This window comes from Panthera tigris, chromosome D1, assembly GCF_018350195.1.
Source record: "Panthera tigris isolate Pti1 chromosome D1, P.tigris_Pti1_mat1.1, whole genome shotgun sequence".
In the NCBI taxonomy this organism is placed as follows: domain Eukaryota; kingdom Metazoa; phylum Chordata; class Mammalia; order Carnivora; family Felidae; genus Panthera; species Panthera tigris.
Window position 1 is genome coordinate 39,925,034 of NC_056669.1, and position 22,327 is coordinate 39,947,360.

Sequence of the window (22,327 nt, forward strand, 5' to 3'; positions counted from 1 at the left end):
AATAGAATTCTTCTCTCTCTACCTTCCCATACATCTTTGTTACTTGTCAGGGACATTTCAAATCAAACCTTTCTTCGGGGTTTGCAGGCGTATGTGTGTGAGTGATTGGGGGTAGATATGTAGTAAAATAAATGGTTTTGGCAAACTGTCATTTTCACTAGTAAAACCTACAAAGGATGCAACAGGAGGAGAGATATAGATATTATGTAGCTGTGTACTTTTATAACCTCAGAATTAAAAATTTTTAACACCACCACCATGTAGTTATAACAGTGGTCCTAGAACCTAGACACCCCTCAGAAAAAGGCTTTCCTAAAAAGACCACACTGAAATGGAGAAGACCAAAAGTGTCTAGTGTCCTGAATTTAAAGAAAGATGAAATGAAAGATAATGAAAGCGATTTCAAAATTAAAATATTTTCCTTTCAAACCAAAAGCTGGCTTCATCTATTGATTGATCAAATATTAACTGGTACGCACCTGAGAGGCCAGCTTTGTATACTGGTGGAGAGCCCCAGCTCTGACTGCAGATAGAATTCCATCTTTGCCATTTATTAGTTTCCTGTCCTTGTACAAGTTACTTAGCTTTGTGGGCCTTAGTTCCCTCATCAGTAAAGCGGATATAAACATTAGAATTATCTCACAGGATTGTCATCAGAATTATGAATAGTGCTTAAGAGTGTCTGACACATCAGTACAATTATTCTTAACCTTAATTTTCTTTCAGCCGTGAGATTAACGCCAAATATTTTTGGAGGGCACTGAAAAATCCTTAAAGTGAAACTATTTGACTAAATTAAATCCTAAGATTGAGTGCATCCTGAATCTCTAAACAGGGGCATAGGAAGACGGATAACCAAGGAATAAGTCAGAACTCCAGCATGGAGAGGGGACAATCCCCTCCTACTCTGCATTCTCTCTGGTGCCTTACAGAATGCTGAAGCCTTGCAAATTAGATTGGCCCTTCAAATTTAAGTTCGTGGTCACCTTTTAAGTCCTCCAGGGAACTACAGGCCTGGGTCCCCGCCAGCTCTGAGCTCCCATGCCAGTGACCTCCAAACCGCCCCTTGTGTCCCGTTATACCGCCCTCTTCCGCCCGGTCTCCGCTCCCTCGCGTCTTCCCCCGCCAGCGCCGCTCGCCCGCAGCGCGGGGCGAGCCCCAGGACGGCCCCTCGCGCGCCAGCACCGCGGCTGGCCGGGCAGCGTCACTGCGCATGCTCCCCGCCGCGCGGGTGGGGTCCTGGGGGCCGGGAGGCGGGCGCTGGGCGTGGGTCGCGCTCGGCCGGGAAGGCCTCCGCCTGTCTCCGGCCACGCAGCGGCGGGGGGGCGGCGTCCTGGAGACCCCCGAGAGATGGAAGCGGCGGCGCCGGCGGCGGCCGAGGCGGCGGGGCGCGAGGAGCTCGGTGGGTGCTGCGTGCCGGCGGGGGCGGAGGCCGCGTGCCCTCGGGATGCGCCCGGGCTCCGGGCCGGCGCTCGGCCTCGGCCGGGGAGGCGGGAGCTGGCGCCGGGCCGCGGCTGCCGTTCATCCGCACGCGCGTGGCCCTGGAGAGTCGCGGGTGGCTTTCCTGGAATGGTCGGGGGCTCTTGGGGTCATGGGTCTGGCACGGGTATGAATTGAAAACCCGGCAGGGCAAACCTCCGTGGAACGTGGGATGAGCTGAGGCTCGGGGAGGTGACTGACCCCGGGATGGCACCGGCGCAGGAGCGGGTTGTCTGACCGGAGAGCTGGGCCGGCGAAAAGCCCGGCCTACCAAGGGCGTCAAATGGGCGTGCGTGTGTGGGTGTGTGTGTGTGTGTGTGTGTGTGTGTGTGCGCGCGCGCGCGTTGGGGGTGGGCTGCGTTGTGTAAACACGTCAATGGCAAGCGAGAGCCTGCGCGGTGAATCTCCGCGTCTCCCCCAGCGATGCTTTAAGGCTTTGCGATCGCAGCAGCCCCGTTCTGAGTCCTTGGTGAATCCTTAATTTACCGGGTGCCACCGAGGAGTGGCGAGCGCGCCGAGTTCACCTAACTGGACAGGAGAGACCTGTAGCCAGCTGGATTGCCAAAGTTTGTTTTCCTGTTTTCCTCTGGTCTCTTATCTCCTTGGCGACAGGGCAAGTACAACACTGTTTATGGTTTCCTGCTGTCACAAGGAAAACAAAAGCAAGGGTCGGGGTAGTCTTGTCATTGTTTCCTGTAGTTGTACGAATTATATTTAGGAATAGTTTTAATTCGATGCTGAATGATTTTTTTTTTTTTTTAAGTTGAGCTTTAAAGAAGCACTTCATTATAGTAATTAATAGGTTGGTGTTCCTGTAATAATGGGCAGGGCACTTTGCAAGTGATTTCTTTCAAGTCCTAATAATGGTAGAAATAAACTTAGCATTTTATTGATTGTTTACTTTGTGTCAAGCCGTGTGCTAAGTGCTATACATACGCACTGTTTCCTTTAATCTTCAAGACAATTGGGTGAGGTAGATGCTATTACTATCCCCATTTTATAGATACAGTAATTTTAAGTTAATTAAAGGCATAACCCAGATACAAACCCAGTTTGTCTGTTTTAAATTCACTAATAACGCCTCTTAGGATGTGGGGAAATAGGCATTCTCATGCGTTGATGGTAAGAACAGTGTAATGTAATTATCGTTAAAAATGCACATATCCTTTGACCCAGCAATTTTACTTCTAGAAATATTTCCCAGAGAAATAAGTCATGTAACAAATACTTATGTCAGGAAATGTTCACTACGTTATTTATAGTTGAGAAAATCTGGTAACTATCTAAATGTCCAATTAAAGGAAATTGTTTGGGTAAATTGCGATATAGCCATATCCTGAATAGGTCATTAAAAGTAATATGGGACGATGTTTGCCACATACATGTTTTAAATGTTTATTTATTTATTTTGAGAAAGAGAGGGTGTGTGTGTGCATGGAGGAGGGGCAGAGAGAGAGGAGAGAGAGAATCCCAAGCAAGCTCCGTACTCCCAGTGTGGACGTGGGGCTTGATCTCACTCTTCTTTTCTGAAATTCAGGAAAGAGATGGATATGTCCTTTCTAGAAGTATGGTTGTAGCCGTGGGCTTGGAGAGAAATGATTACACTCTGGATATACTCGAAAGTATAAGCAGAATGATTTCCTAACAGATTAGATGAAGGTTGAGAGTGAAACAGGAAACAGGAATGACTCCAGGGATCTGAGTATTTGGAAGAATGAAATTGCCATCAACTCAGATGTTAATGGTGGTTTTATAGAATGTCTCCAGATTCTTTGATGTTTGTCTCTTCAAGAGGAGGACTTAATTTCCTTCTCTTGGAGTGTGGATTGGATTTACTAACTTGCTTCCAACGGACAGATGATGGTGGAAGTGATAATATGTGACTTCCAAGCCAGGTCTGAAAAGGCATTGTGCCTTGCTCTCTCTTTCCTGGATCATTCACTTGGGGGGAAGCCAGCTGCCATGTTGTGAGGATACTCAAGCAGATGTTAAGTAAGTAGGCAATTAGATTTATGTCTAGACCTAGTGAGAGATCTGGTCTGGAGATATAAATTTGGAAGTCATCAGCATTTAGATGGTATTAAAAGCCATGGGACTGAAGGAGAACATACAGGAGTGACTGCATGTATTTGCACTCTAAAATGTTACGAGTGGTTGTTTCTGGCTAGTGAGGTAATTTTAATTTAAAAATATTGCTTATGTATATATTTTCTGATGTTCTACAATGACAAAATATTATTTTCTACAATGACCAGATTTTAAAAATTGGATGGCTATGTAAAAGGCACTGGTAGAGATGTTAAGACACAGATTTTCTTAAGGTATGTAAGTAGCCATTTGTACAGCTTAAGGTCTACATTTCATAGGCAATGGAGAACTCTGGAAGATTTCTTGCTGTGCATATTTTCACCACTTCAGAAATGAATAAGACAGTTACTATTCCCATATTGCATAGATAGTAGTTTATAGATTTAGAAGACCACATTAGGTTATATTAAAAGAAGTTATTTCTATTTTTAGTTTGTCCATTGTCAAAATAAAAGTGATTTATTTTGCTATTATAAAAGTAATGCTAGTTTATTACTCTCTTCTTATTTTTTTCTACATTTTCCAGAGGAAGACAGTAAAAAGTACTCATGATCCCATTGGCCATCTCTATCCTTAACTTATTCCCCATTTTTGATGTGTTTCCTTGCTTTCATTTTAAATTAACTTTTTAAAACATCATTGAATTCATACTGTGATTATCCAGCTTTTTCACACTCAGCATGATATACTTTTCCCTGTTTTACTCAGACTTCAAAACTATAATTTAATGTCGGTGTAATGCTTTATAAAGTGGAGGTCCTGTAGTTAATTTAGCAATTTCCTGATTGTTGCACATTTAGGTTGTTTCCAAATTTTCAACATAAATAATGTTTCATTCAACATCTTTGTGCAGAAATCCTTTTTTTCTATATACTGGCTTGTCAGAACTGGAATTAACTAGGTGAAAGGATAAACATTTTTAAGGTTTCAAGATATATTGGTAAATTAATGTGATTTTCTTTAATTCTGACTACAACTAGAAATTTAGGTCGATTTTTAGGTTAAGAAATTGAGGTTGAAACAATTGTCTGGGCAGTATAAAAGATCATACAAGTACTGCCTAATTTAAGAATGTTCCGATTTTCTGCCCTATTCATGTATACATACGGTATGTTATGTATCGTGTATAATATTGAATGAAGCTGGTGTTTCTTATTCATGTGGTTTTTCCATTTGTAAATAGAAATAACTGTGTTTAGGTAGTTTGCTATCCATTGCTTAGTAGTGTTTTATTTTATAAGGCATTAACTCTTACCTAGAGTAATCACATAGTACTTTTTAGAACTGTCCAGTTCAGTACTTGGCCAAAAATTACAGCAGGACATTGGCAAATAATAGTAAATTATAATATAAATATAAAATATATAAATATAAATATAAGTATAAAATATAATATAATATATAATATAAATATAAAATAAATTTATATATAAATATAAATATAAATTATAATATATAATATATAAATATAAATTAAATATATAAAATATAAATAAATATAAATATAAAACAAAATATAAAATAAGTATAATAAATAAATATAATATAAATATAAAATATAAATTATAAATAAAATATAAATATAAAATATAAATTATAAATATAAATATAATATAATATTGAATGAAGCTGGTGTTTCTTATTCATATGGTTTTTCCATTTGTAAATAGAAATAACTGTGTTTAGGTAGTTTGCTATCCATTGCTTAGTAGTGTTTTATTTTATAAGACATTGTTAACTCTTACCTAGAGTAATCACATAGCACTTTTTAGAACTGTCCAGTTCAGTACTTGGCCAAAAATTACAGCAGGACATTGGCAAATAATAGTAAATTATAATATAAATTGTAATTTTGTAACTTTTAATTATGTTGTTTGAGTGTTCTGATTTTATTCCATACCTTTCTTAACTTTGTTAAAGCGTTTACCGTGACCGTGTTAGGTTTTTAAGTACTTGTTTCTTCTGCTAGTCTCTATTTCCTTCTGGCCAGCATAACACATTTTGGCTACACACAGTTTGCACCTCATAAATGCTCAAAATTATTAATTGTTGATAGTAAATTAATTAATAAATTTCTTGTCAGAAATTTACATTTAAAATCCTGTGCAGCATGATTTGCTTCTAATATATCATTGTGTAGGAAGGGGAGGAACACTAGTGTTTACTGACTACCTCTGTGCCAAGAACTAGGCTCTGTGCTTCATAAATGTTACCTCATTTCATTATCATAAAACCCCTGTGAGGGAGAAGTTACTGCTCTCATTTTACACGTGAGAAGGTAGGCCCACAGGAACCCTGGTTAAAGTATAAATCAGATCAGGTCACTCCCCTGCACCAAACTCTGTTGCTGTGTTGTCCAGTGTGATAATCTGCAGCCGTACGTATATTTGAAATGTTGTTTGTCTAAATTAAAATATGATGTACGTGTAAAACGCACACTGGATTTCCAAGACTTAGTATGAAAAATAAAATGTAAAGTATCTTGTTAGTAATTTTTTTTGTTGATTACATTTTCAATGATAGTATTTTGAATATATTGGCTTACATAAGATATATTATTAAAATTAATTTTGCCTGTTAGTTTCCTTTTTCAAAAATGTGAGTACTAGAACATTTAAATTATGTTTGTGGCTCATGTTATATTTCTGTTGTACAACGCTGCTTTAGGTGGCTTTCATGCCACTCAGGATGGTCTGCAAGGCTGTGTAGCATCTGTTACCTCTGTTACCTCTGATCTCGCTTACTCCCCCCTTGCTCTGCCCTCTCTGCTCACTCTGGCCTCCTTCTCCTGAACACACCAGGCTCTCTGCATCCTCAGAGCCTTTGTCTTTGCTGTTTCCACTGCCTAATTGCTCTTCCCCCAGATAACCACATTGTTCACCGCCCCGTCCTCCTTCAGTTCTTCTTTAAAACCCTACTTTCTCAGTGAGGCCTAATTCGGCTGTCCTATCTAAAACCATAGACTGTCCCTCCCAATCCCTATTTTCCTTCTTAACATTTAACACTAGCATACTCTCTATTTTACTTATTTATTGTCTCTTTCCTTCACTAGAATTTGAGCTCCATGAGGGCAAGAATTTTTGTTAGTTTTAGTAATTGCTTAATTCCCAGCATCTAGTAATACCGACACATATTGGGTGTTAATATTTGTGAAACTGAATTAAAAAGGATTGCAACCTCTTTTATGAGCACATTCAATCAGAAGGCATTTTAATGTGTTCTTTAGATTCAGTAACTATCCTGTATCTTTCAAACTTCATACAAACAAATCATGATTCAAAATCATGATAATGTAATCGGCCCTAAAACCTGACTGCTTCACCTACTCTTAGTTTACTTAGTTTAACAAATACATATTTCTTACTATGTAATGTTACCTAAATAATACAGGCTAAAACTGCAGAGAAGGTCTTAGGGAGTTATATTTTTAAGCGTAGCTTTTAAAAATACGTTTAAGCATATGGTTATTTAACTAATAATATGTGTCATATTGCCTTAATGATAGATGAGAAACAATTTAGAAACGTGTACTTCTTAAATTGCTAACACTGTTAAGAATAATTTTATCTCAAATAGTTTCAGATTTAAAAAAATAGCTCTTTTTAATCTCACTGTTATTTGAGAAGCTTCCTGAGATAATTAAATTTTTATTAAGGTTTTAAAGGTGAGGGTTCAGACAAATGGATTTAAAGCAAAGAAATATATATGAAAAGTTATTTTCACAGTAACTCATATTTAATGTTTCCTAGACCACATAAAATTGAGAAATAATGAATTTAAGAATGAGGGAAAAGTTTAAACTACAAGGCATTACAGTGTTAAACAAAATTAAATAAGACAGTTGCTATGCAGTATAAATTTGTTAAGACTAATTGTGAGCCCAACTAACTTTTAGTTGGGAATTTGACTGTACATTGTAATCCTATTTTAAAAACTTGATTCTGTGAATGATAGAACTAGTAGAGTACTTATAGATTATATTAACAACTCTAGATATTCAGGTTTAACTAAAAGATACTAAAAATAAGTGATCTGATGATACCACTAAAAGTAAACTTACAAGTTGTGAGAAAACTTTTTTTTTTCTGACTTTTTTTCTGACAGGCATGCTGGCTGCTATGATCTCTTGGGAGGTATGCTTCAAATAATAGATTGTTCAGTGTTTGAAATATTGGCAGTGATAACTGTCTTTATTGAGAACTTAAATAGTGTATTTAGTAATGCACAAAATGTATAGTACATCCTATGGCAGAAAGAAATTAGTTCAAATAATGACAATTTGAATAGCTGAATGAATAAAAATGCAAATGAACTTAAGAGTCAACAAGAGCAATGGAGTAAATTTTAGAATGAAAATATTAACACGTTTCTGTTTAAAGATAATGCAGTGAATAATGATGATTGTTGTCAATTAAATTCATATATTGAAGTCCTAACCCTTTAGTACCACAGAATGTGACCTTACTTGGCAATAGGATCATTGTAAATGTAATTAGTTAAGATAAAGGCCACACTGGAGTAGGGTGGTCCACTAATCCAGTATGACTTGTATCCTTATAATAAGGGGAAATTAGGACACAGACATGCATACAGGGAAAATACCCTATGAACTTGAAGATAGCCATCTATAAGCCAAGGAGAACAGCCTGGAACAGATCCCTCTCTCCTAGCCCTCAGTAGGAACCAGCCATGCCAACACCTTGATTTCAGACTTCTAGCCTCCAGAATTGATAATAAATTTCTGTTTTTTTAAGCCACCCACTGTGTAGTACCTTGTTATAGCAGCCCTAACAAACTAATACCGTGGTTTTACAAGATAAAGTGTTAATTCACTTTGTATAGAGTATAACAGAAAAGATATAGGATCTGTTCAAACAAATGATGAACATAGTTTATAATATTAATAGATATCAGAGTAAAGTGATGTGGTAGGTATCCCAGCATTAGCTCTCTAATACTGAGAAACAATTTACTTAAATTTTCACGGTGCACAGGTTTAAGCTGAGCCACTTTTGATACTGAAGAACAAGAAACTAGGAAATCCTGCAAAATAGTCTGTGGAGAATGTCCTGAAGATTGAAGGGTTAGAAAAACTACCCAAAGGCAAAGTTAGGGAATTCCTATCATAGAAAATCCTCATTAATTTAGATTCCATGCGTTTAGAATGTTTACTAATTCATTGATTTTATTTTACACATACTAGTAACATTATTAGAGGAGGAATATTTAAATTACTGAAGAGTAGGCTATTTTCAAGCACTTTCCAATATCTTTTTTTTTTAATTATGTTATATAAACATTTACCATGAGATCTGTCCTCTTAACAGATTTTTAAGTGTACAGTATAGTATTGTAATCCATAGGCACAATGTTTCATGTCAGGTCTCTAGAACTTACTTACCTTGCATAATTGAAATTTCATACATGTTGGTTAGCAACTCCCTGTTTTCCCCTCCACACTGGCTGGCAACTACCACTCTTGTCTTTGTTTCTATGAGTTCGGCTATTTTAAATTCCATAAATAGGTGGAATTGGGTGGTATTTGAACTGTGACTAGCCTATTTCATTTAGCATAATGTCTTCAAGGTCCACCCATGTTTTGCATATTAAAGAATTTCTTTTTTAAGGCTAAATAATATTCCATTGTGTGTATATATCCTATTTTCTTTATCCATTTCTCTGTCAGTGCATGTTGTTTCCACATGCTGGCTGTTGTGAGTAGCACTAACCTGAGCACGGGAGTATTAACATCTCTTCAAGCTCCTGATTTCAGTGCTTATGGGTAAATTCTCAGAAGTGGGACTGAGTCATATGGTAATTCCGTTTTTAATTTTTTGAGGAATCTCTGTACTGTTTTCCTTCACAACTATAACATTTTGCATTCCTACCAACTGTGTAGAAGGGTTCCAGTTTTGCCACATCCTCACCAATATTTGTTGCCTTTTTTTTTTTTTAAGTTTATTTTGAGAGAGAGAATGAGCATGAGCAGGGAGGGCAGAGGGGGAGGGAGAGAGAGAGAGAGAGAGAGAGCGAGAGGAAGAGAATCCCAATCAGGCTCCATGCTGTCAGCACAGAGCCCGATGTGGAGGTCAGTCCAATGAAACATGGTATCATGACTTGAGCTGAAATCAAGAGTTGGACGCTTAACCTACTAAGCCATCCCGGTGCCCCACCTTTTTATTTGTTTTTATAATGACCACCCTAATAGGTGTAAAGTGACATTCATTGTGGTTTTAATTTTCATTTTTCTGATGATTAGTGACATTGAACATCTTTTCATGAATCCATTGGCCATTTGTGTATCATCTTTGTTCAAATCTTTAGCCAATTTACTAATCTGATCTCTAGGTTTTTTGCTCTTGAGTTGTAGGAGTTTCTTATATATTGTGGAAATTAGCCCTTTATCAAATATATAGTTTGCAAAGTTGGCAAATATTCTTTCCCATTCTGTAGGTTGGCTTTTCACTATGTTGACTATTTCTTTTCTTGTATAGAAGCTTTTTAATTTGATGTAGGCCCTCTTGCCTATTTTTGCTTTTGTTGCCTGTGCTTCTGGTGTCCTATCCATGAAATCATTGCCAAAACCAATGTCTGAGGCTTTTTCAAGTATTTAAGTCTTTAATATATTTTAAATTGATTTTTGTGTATGGATTGAGATAAAGATCCACTTTCCTTCTTGTGCATGTGTATATTCAGTTTTCCCACGACTATTTGTTGAAGAGATTTTCCCCATTGTGTATTCCTGGCACCATTGCCAAAGATCAGTTGACCATATATGCATAGATTTATTTCTGGGTTCTCCATTTAGTTTCAGTGGTCTATAAGCCTAGCTTTATGCCAATATCATACTATTTTCATTACAAAAAAATCCCCAATACCCAAAACAATCTTGAAAAAGAAGAACAAAGTGATCATACTTCCTGATTTCAAAATGTATTACAAAAATATATATTACAAAGCTAACGCATCTTCCAGTATCTTAAAGTATAACTTTACTCTTACGAAAAACTGTTGTAATGAGTTCCATTTGGTACTGGGATAATGAAGGCTGCCTAAATCCTAGTCTCTCTACATGTCCTCCCTTAAAAACCTGTTAATTCAAAAAGGAGCACACGTAAACCATTCATGAAGTTACTCTTTTAGCATTAGTAGGAGACCAAGATACCACAAACCTCAAATTTTCTGTAAGCAGAAAAATAAACAGCAGAATTCAGAGTACCTGTTGCTGCTGCAAGCAGTGAAAGTGGGGAGGGTTCTTTAGAATCTCTGGAAAAGAGGAGAGGGGATTAGGAGGTCTAGAAGTATAGTAACCTTGGCAAAACATTGCTTCTGGAGGAGAAGGAGATAAAAGGAGCAATCTAGATGTCCCTCTGATACCTGGAGGTGAAAAAAAAGAAGGAAGTAAGGGGCAGGGGGGCAGGTAGGGGACTAAATATCCTTCAGAAATGAAAGAGAACCAGAAAGATACCAGTTGCTCCCTATAACCCCAGTCAGTGAACATCATCCATTACATAAACTGAACTTCATCCTGCTAACAGAAGGCACTACTTTCAAATTAGGATCCCTGTCCATGAAATGCCTAGCAATAGGAAAAATCATAAATAAATAATAGAGTACAAGGTGTCCAAGGGAGAACATATTGAAATGAAAATTTAATAGAGTCATTGAATTTCAAAGAAGAATTTAAATGAGTTAAAGACATCAAAAGGGTCAAAGAAAAAGTGGTTGAAATGGAAGACAGGCAAAGGAGATTTGACATATAATTGGAATCTCTAAAGAAGAAAAACAAAATATTTGAACTAAACAGATATTAATCCAAGAAAAATGTCCAGAAATAAGAAAGCCAAAATCTACATAATCAAAAAAGCCCACCGTGTCCCTGGGAAAATTGACTCAAAATGCTTAGACTGAAGACATATCATAGTAAAACCATTAGATCTTAAAGGCAAAAATTCCTCAGGACCTCAAGCAAAAGGGACAAAGTATGTAATGGCTCAGAAAATTAGTTTGTCATCAGACTTCTCTAGAGTAGCCTATAAAGCAAGGCAAGAGTGGAGCAGCATTTTCAAGAAACTCAAAGATATAAAGTGTAAGCCAGAGGTGTTCTGTCAAGCTGTCCTTCATAGCAAGGCTGTGGAAAAGCAGTTTAAAGCATGCTAGAACTTAGGAAATACTGTGTCCAGGAGCTCTTCCTAGAGAATGTAGTAGAGCAGTGGTTCTCAAAGTGTGGTTCCCAGACCAGAAACTTCAGAATCACCTGGGAACTTAGAAATGCATATTCTCAGACTCACCCCAGGCCTGCTGAATCAGAAGCTTTGGGGCGAGGTACATCAATTTGTGTTTTCTCAAGTCCTACGTGTCATTGTGATACACAGTGTGATACACAAAAGAATGAACTTCTTCCAGCCAAGGAATGATTGAGAACACTTTGGCAGAGGACAGACAGCAAGCATTTAATATTACCAATTATATATATGTCTTTAAAGTATTGCACCAATATTAAACTGAGTTTAATAACTGTAATGTGAATATTCAAGAACGTCTTCTTGTTCCTAGAGAATACATGCTAACTTTAGGGTAAGGGGCTTTGATATATGTAACCTGCTCTCAGATAGTTCATAAAAAGTGATAAACATTTGAGCAACAAAAGGCAAACATGGCAAAATGTTAAAAATTGGTAAGTCTGGAAAGGATACATATGAGGGGGTTTTTTTTTGGTACCATTCTTGCAAATTTAATGTAAGTTTTAAATTATTCCAAAATAAAAAACTTAAAAAAATTATATGACCGTCATTCCTAACTAAATTATTTATGTTACCCCAGTTCTCTGTTTCATAGGTTTATTGTGTTTATTTGAAGGAAGCAACTTTTCATTTCTTTTAACTATCCTGTACTTCAGGGACATCTGGGTGGCTCAAAGTGTCTGACTCTTGATTTCAGCTCAGGTCATAATCTCATGGTCTGTGAGTTCCAGCCCTGCGTCAGGCTCTGCGCTGACAGCATATGGAGCCTGCTTGGAATTCTCCCTCTCTCTCCCTCTCCCTCCCTCTCCCGCCTCTCCTGTGTGTGCATGTACATGCTCTCTTTCCCTCTCTCTCAGAATAAATAAATAAACTTTATTTAAAAAATCTTGTTCTAGAGTTGTCATCCTCAGTCATGCTAAAAACTGTTAGATATAAGAGTACATTTTGATACTAAATTTTAAAAATTGGAATGGCTTTATAACTTAAAGTATTTAAAAATATGATTGCTATTTATGATATAATATGATTTGAAGAGAAGAGACACAAAATCATTTGATTATTTACATTTTTTTTCATCTCATAGTTCTGGGATCATTTGCTATAAACCTCATGTGGACAAAGCAGAAAAAGTTTTGCATTGAATACTTAAGCTTTTCACTCTGCACTGCTTAGTCCAAACAGAATATCCAGCAAATAAGTCCAGTTGTTTTTTAAATATACTAAAACTCAAAAGTATTTATGTGAATTAAGTCAGAGTGGAAATAGTAAAGATGAGTACAAGCGGTATGTCCTTGTTTTAAAAATTGATTTATTACCACTTTAACTCAGTTTTTAAAATCATAGTGAAGCACTTTGCTTTTCTTTTTAAAGATATGGATGTAATGAGGCCCTTAATAAATGAGCAGAATTTTGATGGGACATCAGATGAAGAGCACGAGCAAGAGCTGCTGCCTGTTCAGAAGCATTACCAGCTTGATGATCAAGAGGGTATTTCGTAAGTATTACGGGTTATATGTGTCCTTTTCTTTTCATTCAGTGTCTATTTTGTAATCTATAGGTAAAGCACTTTTCTAGATACTACAGAAGACACACGGATGAGTCAGATATTGTCCCCACCCTCAAGGTGTTTATAGTCTGTTTGGGGAAGAAGAAATACATCTAAAATACAGAGCCGCGTGTGGGAATTGCTGCAATTGATATGTATTGCCGCAACACTTGTTAAATGCTATGCATCCTGCAAGAAGGGAGATCTGATTGAAAGGAATAGAAATTTTAAGAGCAGTGGCTTCTGAAATAGTTAGGAGTTAGGAATTAGGCGGTTAAGGGTAGTAAACACTTTTTTTATGCTGAGTTAATGATGTGAAACAAAGTGGTGGTAAGAAAGCAGTGGAACCTTTTAGAACTCTTTTTTGTTATTTTGTCATCATTAATAGATGTGAGTAAGTTCTTACGGTAATAGTAATTTAACTGTTAAGCAAAGTTACATTTTAAGTGATCATAAAAGAACAGTATGAACTAAAAAAAAATTAGGCAAGCATGTTTGTTTTATAAGTTTAAAATTTGGGCTATTCTTCCTAGTTTATTTTTTCTTGGTCAAGAGACTTCCTTCAAATGCCTCCTGGAAACTTAGGTGAAATACCTTAGGGAGTACTCAGTGTCTAAATGTTAATTAGTATTTATCTTACCTGATGATACGCATAGTTTTAAAACTTGTGTGATTTTTCTTTTAATTAAGCCCCTGTTAGGTTGATAATCATAGATCACATATACCATGATGACAGTAGTCAGTGTCAATAAATTGCTTTGTCTTATCAGCCTAGCCATATATAATCTTCGGTATTGTTCTGAATGTCATAGCAGCAAAGAATCTTAGGAGAAAATTACCTTTTCTGTATTTCTTTAATATGTACAAAAATATTTTCACTCAAATATCTAATTTAATCTCCATAATAATTTTCCATGTTCTGCTTTTAAATGGCAAAGATAAGACTTGAACCAAATATGATCTCTGGCCAATTCAACTTCTGGTTGAGTGGAATGCTATTTGATTCTTTGCCTAGATTAATTTTCGGTTCCCTTCCAATGCTAAAACAATGATCATGTGGATTTTATTAGCTTTTTTCCTAAAATGTTTAAATCTTACAACTTTTACTTTTCAGGTTTGTGCAAACTCTTATGCATCTTCTTAAAGGAAATATTGGAACTGGCCTTTTAGGGCTTCCACTGGCAATAAAAAACGCAGGCATAGTGGTAAGACTTCTCTTCGTGACCTCTAGCTAAATTACAGTTATCAGTCTTGATTACAGCAAAATTGCAGGCTAACTTCTGGCCTGTTCACACATAATCTGTTCAGGTGACAGTGAGTTTGTATTGATAATATTGGGTGAACAATAATAGTAACATTTAATAAAAAATGAGAATTAATTACTCTTTTAATCTTTGCTTAATTATTTATTTATAGCATTTGACAGAAAGATCCTAAAATAGTATTTGATTTTTCCAAGTATGGTTATATCTTATTATTCTTTTGGATTTTTCAGAGATTTAAGCAGTGTACTCATATCAAGAGATGTATTTATAGAGTAGCTTGTTTGTATTGGTGAAATTTTACAGTTTTTAAAATGGAGAATGAAATCTAGTTTTCAGATTTAAAGAGTTAACAGTTAAGAAAAGGAATAACAATATGTTTTGAAAACAAATATGTAAAGTATTATTATAACCAATTATTGTAATTGCAGAGACTCTCAGGAAGGGAGAATTCACCTATGAAGTAATGAAATTATATTTAACCTTTTTTCAGAGTCTTAAACCCTTACCAGTTTTCTAAGAACAGTTTTAACTGCCACCTTTCCCTGCAGTTGATGTTGTCCACCCTAATTTAGAGAGACGTATAAATTTCTGATTATAAAAATAAGTTTTGACAATATTTTGTTGGGTTCTCAATAACCCAGGCATTACTTTGATTTTAGTAAACAAATACTTGTAATTTTTTATGTACCACTTTCTTAAATAATCTTTTTCTTGGCATACTTCCTCACACAAAGTAAGTGCTCAACAAGCACCATCCCAGATTGGCATAGTGCTTTCTGGTCATTCAGATAGTGATTCATAGTTGCATTTAATTATAATGGTGGGACAGATGGTCATAGACTTGCCATCTGAGGTTAACTGTGATGTATGCTATCCTAGCTTATTGCATAGCTATGCTCTGTATTCATGGGTTTGGATAGGCAAGCTGATGAGATGAAGTCCTATGTCCTTGTTGTAAGTATTGCTGAAATTCTTTCAGTATCAAGTTTATGAATTTTCCTTTATGCAAATGACTAATTATTTTGCCCAACAAAATTTGTTTCCACAAAAGAGTAGTCCATTGGCTCATTCCTTATAAGGCAATTTAATTTCTGTTAAACTTAAATATTTAAACCTTATACATTTTCCCCCCACAGCTTGGACCAATCAGCCTCGTATTTATAGGAATTATTTCTGTTCACTGTATGCACATTTTGGTACGGTGCAGTCACTTTCTGTGTCAGAGGTAAATGTAAATTTGTTAAGTGTATTTTATTTATTTTAAAGCTATGTATTGATTTAAAACATTAGATAGTCTTAACTGTGCTTTACAAGTAATAATTGATTTTCTCTAACCTGTTATATAGACAAGTCTAAAATAATAAATATGTAAAAAGATATTTCCTGTGATTGAAATCTGGTCAGAATATATTTATTCCTCTTAAATGATAACCTTAGTAGTGAAATGGAATGATTTCTTTTCATATGAATAAAAAAAATCAGGAAAGACCTGGAGGAAATGGAGGCCCCAGCACTACTTTTAGTTATAGAGTAATGGTCCTTAATTTGTTTGGATTTCATTTTAGGGTATAGTGCCTTTGGTGTTCTTTGCTGATATGTGGGTTGGTAAATAGTCAATAAAATAATATTCTTTTTCTTTATTTTTGTATCATGAAATGCTTCTACTGCACAGTGGACTTTTTTAAAAATAAATATTGCCTATTCTAATAAACTAATATTCTGATTTTAACTCTTTTTGTTGTTGTTAAATGTTCTTAAAACTTTGAGCAAGTCATTTATCATCTTTAAATAATGATACTTGAAAAAAAGTGGGAAAGAGAACATAGGGAAATAATAGCTACCTCATGGGGCTAAGTATTAGATAAGATAGTTTATGTGTAAATATGTTGTAAAGCCCTGTGCAGATGCATAAAATAATGCTCTTCTAAGAATGAATAATTTAGGCTTGAACAATGTAGTTGATGTTTTTAGGTAATTTAAATATTTAAATCAGTGAAGCACAAATATTTATGTCATATGACTTCTCCAAATTTATAAACTTTAACAGTAGATAAAAGCTAATATATTAGTAAAAAGACTTAAAATTTCATGAGACCTATCTTAGGGTGTGCAGATCTTGAAATCTCAAAAGCTCCTCTCAGTGTATACCCTTACATTTATTATTTTCTATGTATTTGATGTTCTTTTCAAGGGTTGGATTTACGGACCAACTTAAAATTTGCCTTTTTCATGTGCATGTACGTCCTTAAATTGCAGGTTTAAAAAGTCAACATTGGGTTATAGTGACACTGTGAGTTTTGCTATGGAAGTAAGTCCTTGGGGTTGTCTTCAGAAGCAAGCAGCATGGGGACGGTAAGCACTTACTATGTTTCTAGTATCTGGTTATCAAAATCACATTACTTTTCAAGTGTTTTAAGTTGACAGGATACGTGAATAGAAGCGTGATAAAGCTGGGGGGATAAACATAATCTTTAGAGTTAGACAGGCTTGGGTTCAAATCTCAACTCTGCCATTTTTCAGTTTTATGAACTGAGTCAAATGATTTATCATTTTGTTTTAGTTTTCACGTTATCAGATGAGTTTATGGTGATACTGCATAGGATTATCATAGTATTTAAAATTTTTTTTTTAATGTTTATTTATTTTTGAAGGAGAGAGACACAGAGTGTGAGCAGGGGAGGGGCAGAGAGAGAGGGAGACACAGAATCTGAAGCAGGCTCCAGGCTCTGAGCTGCCTGCACAGAGACCAGTGAGGGGCTCGAACCCACAGCCGTGAGATCATGACCTGAGCCGAAGTCAGATGCTTAGCTGACTGAGCCACCCAGGCGCCCCAGGATTATCATAGTATTTTAAATAAAATGGTATTTATAAAGCATCTGGCTAACCTATGATCTAGTCATGTTAATATTTTGTTTTTGAGGAAAGGAGAAAAAGCAAGAAAAATGTTGCAGTCTCATTATTTTAGATAAAATTGTGGTGTTTGGCTTTCATGCTCATAGAACATTTGAAGTGTGTATTTTAGCATAATCTTATTTTGCTATCTTATCATTTAAATGTAACTTCATCATTGGTAGACATGGCTGATCAAAGCCAGCTGAAAACAGGACTGGAAAAATAGGCATAGGTAATCAACAAAATGCTGACAGTGGTACAAATGATATGTGCTGTGGAAATTAAAAGAAGGAAAAGAACAGTGGAGTGCTAGTAGAGTTTATGGTTAAATATTACCTTTCTGGGAATTTGTAGGAAGTTCGATTTATTTGAGCTTCTCAGAGTTCTTGATATGCCAAGTAGAAGAAGGAGGAAAGCAGACTAAAAGCCCTAGGATTTGCCCCAGAATCCTATCTTCTTCCTTGTTCTGCCCCAGAGTAGAGACAGCTTTGTCTATTTTTTCTGTCAAGAAGAATGACTTTCAGGTAGATGTGGCTGGAATGATTGTTGGTAAGATGTAAAATCCAAGGTGGATGAAAAGATCTTAAGGGAATACTTAAACATAATTAAACGTAATTCATCAGAAAGAAGAAACTTGAATTCATTTCAGGGTAGTAAGATTCTTTACAATAAGGAGATCCCTGAAGAACCATGAGAGCTATACTTATGGCAAGAATGAAAATAAGCAAGGACCCATCCAATTTCAAATGAGAGAAGGAAGGTCTGTAGACTTGTAGACCAGATTGTTTGACAACTTGACATTGATTGTCAAGCAAACACTACAATGAATTAGTAGGTGAATGCTATTGTAGTTACTCATCATTCCCTGGACAAAATAGAGACGTATGGGCTGCATATTAATAATATGCAGGCAGATTTATAACTTGATTAAACACAATACCCAAACTATGCAAATTTAACTGGTGGCATCCCTTTCTCACTTTGTACACTATTTTATGTAGCTGGAATTCTTTCTCTCTCTCTCTCTCTCTCTTTTTAATGTTTGTTCATTTATTTTGAGAGAGATCATGAGTGGGAGAGGGAGAGGGACAGAGAGAATCCCAAGCAGCTTGCACCCCTGTTAGTGCGGAGCCCGATGGAGAGCTCCATCTCATGAACCCTGAGATCATGACCTGAGCCAAAATCAAGAGTCAGATGCTTAACCGACTGAGCCACCCAGGTGCCCCTGTAGCTGGAATTTTCTTTAGTTATCTCATTAAGAGATACTACTGGAGCTTACTCAGAGCTAAGCTACTGGATAAGTCTTTGGTTTATGATTTAGGTCCACACCCCCACTCCTCTCCCATTTCATGTTCTTATTAGTGATTTGGATAGTGGAGAGCATGCTCACTCATCACATTTGCAAATGACATGAAGCCAAGAAAGCTGGGAAATACACTGGGTTAATCAGAAAAAGCTCAAGAAGTAGAGGAGATAGGCTTGATCTAAAAGATGAAATTTTTTCATGAAATCATTTTATAAGCATATAGTCAGACTGTTGAATTTCAGAAATAAATGATAGGGAAATGTTGGCCTTTTAGCTGAATGGAACATCCTTTTGGTGAGTAATACTTCACTAGTTCATATACTGATAGCAAATGTGTGGTCCTTGAGGAAGTAAATTTTATTTACTTATTTTATTTAAGGAAATGACAAGAATATAAGCTATGATAAAATGTTTTCAAATAGTTTAAAAAGAGAAAAATATATTAATATATCAGCAGCTCTTATTGATACTTATTTGTGGGTATCTCTTTTCAGGAGTGTGGTTGACTTTTTTCTGGTGATAACACAGCTGGGATTCTGTAGTGTTTATATTGTCTTCTTAGCTGAAAATGTAAAACAAGTAAGTATTTCTCTTCAGTTATGGAGATCAGTTTCTTCCCATTCCATAGTTTTGGCATCATATTTCCTTTGAGTAAACCATGCTGAATATGAAAATGTGTTCCTTTCATAAAGCATGTTCCTTTGTAAATTTTCCTTTAGTCTTCTTTTTTGTAAGTTGGATTTTCTGCTGCTGTTGTTGATTTTACTTTTCTTGCCATTGTATATCAATAATGTTTGTTATGTCAGATCAGAACTGGACATAATTTGACGGATTCTTACATACTTGAAATTTAGGTCTCAAAAGCAGATACACAGATGTTTTGGAAGCATATTTTTAAATTAATTTTTTATAAGTAAACATATATGGTTTAGCCAGCAACCTAAAAAGTGAAGTAAAAAGAGGGCATTACTAAAATCCAGTAATTATTGCTATTGTCTAAAAAGATACCATGTCAAAAATGTGTAGTGTTCTGTAATTCTCTCCATATTTTAAGGGTTCACTTTTAAAGGAAGTGGTTTGCAGTCTTGGTAGAGACTGTCAATTTGAACAAACATGCAAAGCACTGAAATAAAAAAGCTCCCCTATCAAAACAACGCCAAAATACATTTCTTTATGCGCTTTAACTTGTAACGAGTACATTACACCCTGTTCTGCTTTAATCATTATTCTAATCAGTAACATTTATTAACTATCCATATGTGCATTGTACAATAGTAGACATCTTACATAGTAAGATACAGTACTTGTAGGTATTTTAATGCAAAATGATATGAATATGTTTTCTAAAGAACCTATATGTAGATATATAAGTATGTATTTGACTCACTTTTTCAAGTATAAAGTATGCTTCATTTTATATTTAGACCAGGAATGACAAATTTTCTGGAAAGGTCCAGATAATAAGTATTTCCAGTTTTGCAGGTCATATGGTCTTCTTGACTTAGCCATAGACAATAATGATAGTAACAAATATATATGGCAATATTCCATTAAAACTTTATTTCAAGAATTTAGGTGGTAGGCTGGATCTGGTGTTTGGGCCATAATTTGCTAAAGCCCCTAGCTTAGATTTTTAATGTTGGAAAGGCTCACGGAGTCAACCCTTCCTTACAAATGGGAGAGTAGATGCTTTCGTTAGCATTACTCATTAGACAGTGTGCTTTTGACTTACAAGTATTTAATTCCACAAGTTGCATATTCTTTTGACTACTGACTCAGTCAAGAGACTATCTGTTGTCAAGAACTGATAAGACATACCATCTTACCAGTCATTTATGTAGAATACAATGAAAAATGATCCTTTTCCAGGATTATACAACATGGTAGTCATGTATCTTTTCTATTATGTTCTAAGAGAGCCACCACAAACTTGATGTGAATTTAAGAATAATGCTAACAATGCCTAATAATCTTATATTAATAAAGTATTGCATTTTTCATTTAGTTTTTCATTTAGTTTTTACCACTACTCTGTCATGTACAATGCTCATTTTTTGAATGTGTAAACTAAATCTCACAAAGCATGAGCAGTGTGCCCTAAGTCATGCAGATTAAACTGAGAACTAGGTCTATGACACACTGGTGCCACCCATTACATTAATTGTTCATCACTGGACAGGACCTTGTCTGATTTTAGTTGTGCGTGTGTGTGCACATGACATAGAGTATGTAAATGCATATAAGCTTAGGGTTGGTGACTTTCTCCTATGAAATATTATCAGTTGCTTCCAAAGTTGAATGGAAGAATTTAACTCATTTGCACATGTTCTAAGAAGACCAGGCAGAAAAAGTGACTCTCTGGGAGAAGAATGCCTGCTATAGGTGGAACAATGAAAGTCCTTTGAGTTATAAAAAGCAACATGGTAAAAGATACGCAGACTTGAGAAAAGTTGAAAGCAATGGTGAACACTTCACCTCAGCAGAGCAGACAGATGGTTATTGAAACAGTCGCATCAGAGATTTTCACTCTCTGCAGATCTGTTCTCTCACATTTTATAGCAGTCTCCAAGAGTAGACACACTGGTTGATTATACGTTACCAATTACTATTGTTAGAGTTTAAAACTGTAAGTTTATTACCACATTAATCTACATAAAATCAAAGTTGCCGTATTTTATCAGATCAGAGAAGTAAGGGGTTAGTTGCCATACAGATGTGTGAACCTCCTACTCTGACTGCCACAGGACTGTTTTTGGTCCCATTAAGTCATTGTGGACAATTGGCAGGAGAAAATGAATGGATAGTACCTCCAATGATTTAATCCATCGTGGTTATTGTAGCTCCCCTCTGTTCCTACTCGAAGATACTCTAGAACATTTCAGGTAGATAAAATAGTGTTTTTGGGAATGAAGAGTGAGGAAGGGATATTAAGAGAAAAAAAGATATAGTGATACTTAAGACCGTGTATTTTAAAGACAGAATATCCACATTCAAATTGCTTCTCTCTCAGTTTTAAATCACACATTGGGCAAGTCTCCTTATCCCTGGTCAAGCCTCAGTTTCCTTATATGTAAAATGGGAATAATAACAAAATCTCCCATTGTTCCTCCTAAACTTATCATGAGGCTCAAGTGACAAAAGGTTTGTGAAAGCCTTTGCAAAATGTAAAGCAGTACACAAATATAGGGTGTTAAGGCTTTTTAATTTTGTATTTATTTTAACTTTGCTGAAGAACATAATCTACCTTTGGAATTTTAACCATTAAATTACTGAATCATTGAAAATTAATAAGTAGTAGATTTTAGTAAATTTAAGCTTTAAATGGAAACAACTGAATTTAGTAATTTTATTTTATAATATTTATTTCAGTGTTTTGCATTTTGGTAAACATGTGAGATCATAGGAAGTCCTATTAGATAGCCAATATCTGTCTCTAGAGGGCACCAAAGGACTCAAATGTTTACCTGAATCTTGCTCTGGGTATGTATCTACACTTTATTTTATTTTT

General features: G+C 35.8%; 1 protein-coding gene across 4 annotated transcripts in view; it reads left to right on the top strand.

Moving 5' to 3' along the window:
- The first annotated feature begins 1,247 nt into the window (after positions 1-1,247).
- SLC36A4 (solute carrier family 36 member 4) overlaps positions 1,248-22,327 on the top strand; it is a 50,590-nt gene continuing 29,510 nt past the window's right edge. Inside the window, exons 1-6 of one of the 4 annotated variants that reach the window (XM_042957915.1) lie at positions 1,248-1,402; positions 13,182-13,305; positions 14,471-14,561; positions 15,758-15,846; positions 16,878-16,973; positions 19,314-19,398. In XM_042957915.1, coding sequence (XP_042813849.1) covers positions 1,351-1,402; positions 13,182-13,305; positions 14,471-14,561; positions 15,758-15,846; positions 16,878-16,973; positions 19,314-19,398 — 537 coding nt within the window. In that variant the 5' untranslated portion in view covers positions 1,248-1,350. Of the gene's footprint in view, positions 1,403-1,879; positions 2,093-3,245; positions 3,472-7,679; positions 7,701-13,181; positions 13,306-14,470; positions 14,562-15,757; positions 15,847-16,877; positions 16,974-19,313; positions 19,399-22,327 lie in introns of those variants that run through there. The other 3 variants (XM_007079011.3, XM_015536138.2, XM_042957916.1) reach the window with 3 other exon arrangements.